The 6386-nt window shown below is 39.4% G+C and overlaps 1 protein-coding gene across 4 annotated transcripts; it reads left to right on the top strand.

Moving 5' to 3' along the window:
- Positions 1–2332: 2332 nt before the first annotated feature.
- On the top strand, positions 2333–5503 carry LOC127810184 (transcription factor BHLH089-like). 4 transcript variants are annotated; one of them, XR_008025380.1, is made up of 9 exons: positions 2333–2655; positions 2943–3119; positions 3229–3294; positions 3561–3629; positions 3727–3804; positions 4191–4274; positions 4478–4582; positions 4969–5004; positions 5151–5503. XR_008025380.1 is itself a non-coding variant. In XM_052349509.1 (8 exons), exons 1-7 carry the CDS (start codon positions 2380–2382, stop codon positions 4553–4555), a joined length of 828 nt encoding a protein of 275 aa, XP_052205469.1. In that variant the 5' UTR covers positions 2333–2379; the 3' UTR covers positions 4556–4582; positions 5209–5503. The 4 variants fall into 4 exon arrangements, 3 of the variants coding, with proteins under 3 accessions (XP_052205469.1, XP_052205467.1, XP_052205468.1); XM_052349509.1 differs by lacking the exon at positions 4969–5004 and having other exon boundaries at positions 5209–5503; XM_052349507.1 differs by lacking the exon at positions 4969–5004.
- The last annotated feature ends 883 nt before the right edge of the window (positions 5504–6386 follow it).

Genomic DNA, 6386 nt, shown 5'->3' with positions numbered 1-6386 from the left:
CCGGCACGCCTCTAAGGCGTTATTGAAAGGGCTTGCAGAAGCACGAGCTTTATTGACAACAGGGCACCCGGAAACTAGTCCCAGGGCTTGAGCTTGAGCTAAGGTGGATTTTTCTTGGATCGAAGTGCCTCAGTGGGTCTATCATGAGATGGTGCATTTGCCTATGGCGACTCTCGTCAATGCCTTAGATCCTCGCTCATTCGAACTTGATTTTCTAAACTCCTACAAGTGTCTTATATCGAAGATGAGAAACGATGTTGCCAACCTAAAATCATTGTGCCAAGAGCGTTTCTCTTTCGTGCCATCATCAGTGGCTCTACTTACCCTATCCCAGGGATTCCCTTGGTATTCTGTCATAACAATTGGTGAAATATGGCTGTCCATCTTTAGCCATTCTCCCTGATTTAAACCAGTTCCCTGGGTAGTTGACACCAATGCCTTCTCCACAACGGCCATCTATGCCAAGACAACATTCCATTTTATCTTGCATCATAGGCTAGTAGCTACTGCCTCTTCTTCTCTTACCTAAAGATGTCTTCGAATACATTTCCACATTAGATCCATTCTCTATTCCATTTCTCTTCAGAGAACTGTTATCTTCTGGTCTTTTGACATCTCTATACGAGCTCTTGAAACTCTTAGCATTTATTCCTAGGACATGACTATTTTCCTCAAAAGGAGTTTCTAGTTCGTGTTTAAGATCAAACCTATCTTCATCTCCATGGCTGCAACTTGCAGTCCTTATTGAGATGTCAACTTTTCTTCACTAACTTGCTCCAAGCGATTTAGGATTTCCACATTACCAGCCTCATAGGATAACATCTCCTTCATTGTCATCAGCCTACTCTTTCTATCTCTCACTTCATCTAATCGTTGTTGTCCACTCCATCTTCCTCACCATCATTGTCGGTGTCTTGCTCCCATTAATGGCGGCCACATAGGCTGTTGATCGGAACAAAAAGAATGAAGGGAAAAGACCAAGGTTAAACGATTCAACCGGTCAAGAGGGCGATGCCATGGCCAATGACGCGACAACCACGATCACGATGACATAATGGCCGCAATCACTGGAACGTCAGCCACTGCCATGGCTAGATCCGTGACTTCCTCGTCGCCGCATATTCACTGGTGACACCATCTCCATCAATTTCCTTCTATCTTCATCATCTCCATGCCGAACCCACGAGGAGAAGGAGGCTTCGTCTACAATGTGCAAGTCCGATCGCTAGTTGGTCACGAAAACTATGACTATGACCCACGACAGAAAGGACATCAAAGCCCACGGACATGGCTGATTTCTAATCTCAGCCGGCAACACCAACATCAACCCATGCTCACCTGCGACATGAATGGCGACAGCATACACGGTCGCTAGCGACAGGTTTAGTGATAGCTGGTTAGACGACGTCATTTTACTATCGTGTCTATTATTGGACACGTCAACATACTATATTAGTCGCCACCTAGGGTGAGGTACACGATTGGTAAATTGAGAATAAAATTGAAATAAATGATCAAATTAAAATAAATGTCAAAACTAAATAAAATTAAAAATTAACCTTTTTAAGTCCAGAATGTTGTATTAGCCTATTCCGCATATCCTAGTTCAATTTGCATGAGGATGTGAAGGAAATGTACTTGAGAAGTAGTATTCTGTCTGGTAGTTAGAAAAACAATTAGTTAGTATTATCTCTAAAAATATAGAGTTATTAGTAGCTTTTATGAAATTTAAAGAACAACATATGAGATTTACACTTACATATAAAAGTTGAAAATAATATATTTTTACACTGCGGAAAAACATATGAATTTTGAATGAAAAAATTCATGACACATGCCAAATGTAATTTGCAGCGTCACATTATATGAACGGAGGTGTTGCAGGGTGATTGACACGTCCAAGTGAGATATACAGCCGACTGCGGGTTAGGCCCCATGATCCATGCCGTGGGCTGTGTCGTCGAAGTCGGTTATTAATGGCAATGCCACCACGTCAATTCGGTCTTCTAAATGGCGAGTTAGTGACAGTGACAGACCAGTCAAAGGAGAAAACACTGTACTGCCTGCGCATTGAATACTCTTAACCATAATAATAATGATCTTTCCATTTACGTTTTACATTTTACACTCTCTCTCTCTCTCGTCGCTGTTTTATTACACGTGTATTGGCAAAGAATACAAAAAGTGATATATATATATTTATATATAATCAAGAATCAGCCCTTTTCTAGCTACAATCATCCTGTGCGCAGATTACTTTTTATCTTTCAATTCAAGGCCCCCACCGTGACATAGCTAGAAATGGCAGCCTTTTCATTCCATCATCATTTCCCTTACGTGTTTTCAGACTCGGGCTCCGTGCCTGACACCTCGAACGAAATGCCTGGTGAACCATTGCCGATGCAGCTAGACAACATGTTCTACGACACATTTAAACTCCCCTCCTCCTCCTGCTTCTCCCGCGTCTATTCTCCAATTTCCCAAGCCAAATTTCTTGCCCCCGGCCCCTTGCATGCGCTCATACTGGAAGCCAGCATTTGCATAAAGCGATATTGCCCAGACTCTTCATCCATGGTGGCTGAGCTTGGAGATGGCGATCAGGCCGCTCAGCTGGCTATCCATGTGGGGAAGAAGAGGAAATCCATGGCTTCCAAGGTTGTGCAAAGTAGTTATGTCTTTACATTGAGTTGCTACTTTAATTGGCTTGAAGAGTGCTATGTTCTCATCTTGAGAGCAGACGCTTTCGCAATTTGAGTTCTGTCTCTGGTCCCGTCATGTGGCATCCAGCATTCTGTCATTAAAGCTTGTAGGGGTTTGATCCCTAGCTTTTTGAGAAAAAGAAAGGAGTTTCATGTGGAATTTTAGTGGCTTTCATTTCACGGTGCCTTAATTAATCTCCAGCTGCTTTATATATATATATATATATACATACAAATATATAGGTGGGCAGAGAAGGCAAATGCAAGAATGGAAACAAAAACGGGGAAGGGGTGATGAAGAAGCCCAAAGCTGCAAGGAAGGAGAAGAAGAAGGTCCAGCTGGAGGAGCCTCGAAGTGGTTATGTTCATGTGAGAGCAAGGCGGGGTGAAGCCACAGACAGCCATAGCCTTGCGGAAAGGGTATGATTAAATATTAATTAAATTTGCTTCAACTGAGGAAGCAAAGCGCAATTAATTGCTTTGTTTTCCTGTTGTTGTCTTCTTCTCCTCTTTTGTATCCCCCTCTCAGGTACGAAGACAGAAAATCAGCGAGAGAATGAAGCTTTTGCAGTCCCTTGTTCCTGGGTGTGACAAGGTGAAGCTTTCAAATATCACGTTAATTTGTGAAGCTAGTTAAGCAAAGGCTAGTGGTATTAACACGAACTCAGAACTCAAATGTGAAGTTAGTCCACTAATATATTTGTAAACACAGAAACGCTCTTCTCCTTCTTCCTGCGGCTGTTTTCCCTATGAAAGAAGACTATTTTTTTTTTCAAATATTTTAATACGTTTACATCACTTTTTAATGGTAATAGTGAACCATTTTTGAGGGATTTGTTTGTTAAATGGTGATGGGTGTAGATAACTGGCAAGGCTCTTATATTGGACGAGATTATCAACTACGTGCAGTCCTTGCAGAATCAAGTTGAGGTAATTGTGAGGTTCAAAAGAAAACAAGCAGTAATGTGTGTGTGTGGGTGTGTGATCATAAGTTGTTTAATTCCCTAGTGTTTATTCTTGACTACAGTTCCTCGTGATGAAGCTTGCTTATGTGAACACCCACCCAGTGTTGAGTGATTTAGACGCTAATGCCCCCGGATCAGAGGTGCCTTCAATGCTTTTCCTACTTCTGTTTGTTTGTTACAGTTGGTTTGGGAGAGTGCCATGGAACGAAATTGAATGCAAGATTAGTAAATGGTTATACAATCAAAGTAGATGGTCATTTGATAACATGAATCTTAATAATTTTTTACAAAGTTTGAATTTGCACTTTGATAATTAATATTCTTCAATCATATATATATATATATATATCCATTTCTTTTGCTCCGCTCTTCTATTCCTTTCATTTTCTTTCTATTTTAATACTAATTAATCTCTCCCAAACAAACGAAGCCTTAACTACATTGCATTTGGATTTAGATAACTCTTTCATCCTCATTGAAACTCGAGTTTTATTATTTGTTATATGTTTTTGGGTTTTGTTTGAAGAACTGGTGCTACATGGAACCGCCGCCATTGCCATCGGCCCCACAGCAGTCTGAGTCCATGGAGAGGGGCATCTTTTTCTCTCAGGTGCTCGCCATATTGCCGTCGTCTTCTTTCTAATTTGTGTTTTTGGTCATTCTTGATGGTCCGAATTGATTAAAATAATGATATTAGATATGAAAAAGAAATGAATTTATTCACCATTTTATTGAACTGTGAATTTAGAGTATCAAATAAAACAAAGTGGGATTACGTGGGGATGACGATTTGACACATTGTGTCGTATCTAGGATGATGGAGATCTATCAGGGAACATGGATGATCAGACACGAAATATTGCAAATTATTACGCCCATCATAGCTTGTGATCTTGATTTCCAGTACAGTACAAACTGGTCAGTCAAGCCAACTCAACTCAACTCATTTTGCATCTAATTAATTCCCTGTTTGTTTCTTTTTCTTTTAGCCTGAATTTCCAATCAGAATTATAAAAATAAGATTTTATTTATTCGTTAAAATATCAATTGATAAAATTTGTAAGCTTTTTGCACGGATAATGGAACTGAAATTCATTGAAATAATTGGAGTTAAAAAGGCACGGGTGAATGACTAATTACTGGTTTTGACATAATTCATTGCTAATTAACTAGCCCCTGCTATATGCCTTTTATTTTATTTTTTATTTATTAATAGCTCATAAATTATATGGAATAAGCAAGGACACACATTATTTTATTCCATATAATGACTAATTACTGCTTTTATTTATTCCATTCCCCAGTCAACTCTGAATGGAATCACATTAAGATTTTTATATGTTATATGTAAGTATATCTTGCTTTCTAAAACCTTAATCGATGGCATTAATATTATTTGGCTGCAATATTTTATGAATTTTCTCTTTATATTTTTGTTTCTGCAATGGAAATTAGTTTGTTGCATTAATTTATATGTGTTTTGTAGGCAATGGAAGATCCATAAATTTATATATATATATATATATATGTGCGTGTATGTGTAGCCATGGGGAAGGGAAAGCAGAGACGACAAGCAGGAAGATCCAAGATTAGAACTGCGTGCCTCTTCCAGCTTTCTTCCTCAATGACTATGACTTGTTGATCTCCATTTGTCTCTTTGATTGCAAAGCTCCAAAAGGAGAGAGAGAGAGAGAGAGAGAGAGAGAGAGAGAGAGAGAGAGAGAGTACATGCATGTGCCATGTACTTGTAATGAGAGAGAGAGAGAGAGAGAGAGAGAGAGTATGTATGCATGTACTTGTAATCAGAGTATATATTATATGGTATTGCTTTGCATTGAATGGAGAAGTCTTCTCCAAGTTTCAAGCATTAATTCGTCATTGTTGCATGGGCTGAGCTGATCATGGATGTGTTTACACTTGTCGTTTGCACGTACATTTATACATACCTGTTCACACGGACAATAGATATATAGAACGTCACGGAATGATATTGGGTCGCATCGACTTAACAACCATTATTTTAGCATACTACACGCATGTGACAAAATGCTATTCTTCTATTATGATTGTAGACGCATTAGAGAAACTTGATTAATATAAACTTTGGACTTGGTGAAAATTCCTCCACTCTCTTAAAAATAAGATAAAAGAAACCACTTCTTGCATTAGTTGGATAGTAAGATGTCAAGGCATTGGGACACTCATTGTAAGTTTGACAATCAAGGTGGCCCTTGAGATGCAATGCAATGGGCATGTAGGACCAGTAGTCACGTCCAGCAGGTCCAGGGGCATGACAACACACCCCCAGGAAGACTTCTGCAGCATTTTGATTAATTGATCACCCGCGCCACTGGTTAGCCTTAAATCCCAAGAGTACAGCCAACTGCTGTGGGTTGATGATTTTAATTCTACGACAAATCACAGTCCATGCATGTATTTAAGTTGGCCCGAACCAACCAATGGGCAATAACAGCGACGACAATATCGCAATTCGCAATATGCCCAAGTTAACGATGCACAGACACTGGTGGTCCCAAATGCATTCAAGTTGTTATCCCCAAATGTCTAGTGTTAGAATCCATGTGGAATACGCCTAATCAGATTGAGCTTAGTGTTGCAAATCACAATTATGAATACACAAACAAATAAAAAAGGTGGGTTTGGGTGGGAATCGATATCTTGTCATTTAGTATTGTGTGTGGCATTATGAATTTGGGTACTC

Source organism: Diospyros lotus, chromosome 9 (assembly GCF_014633365.1).
Source record: "Diospyros lotus cultivar Yz01 chromosome 9, ASM1463336v1, whole genome shotgun sequence".
Classification (NCBI taxonomy): Eukaryota; Viridiplantae; Streptophyta; class Magnoliopsida; order Ericales; family Ebenaceae; genus Diospyros; species Diospyros lotus.
This window is presented reverse-complemented; position numbering and strand designations above follow the sequence as displayed.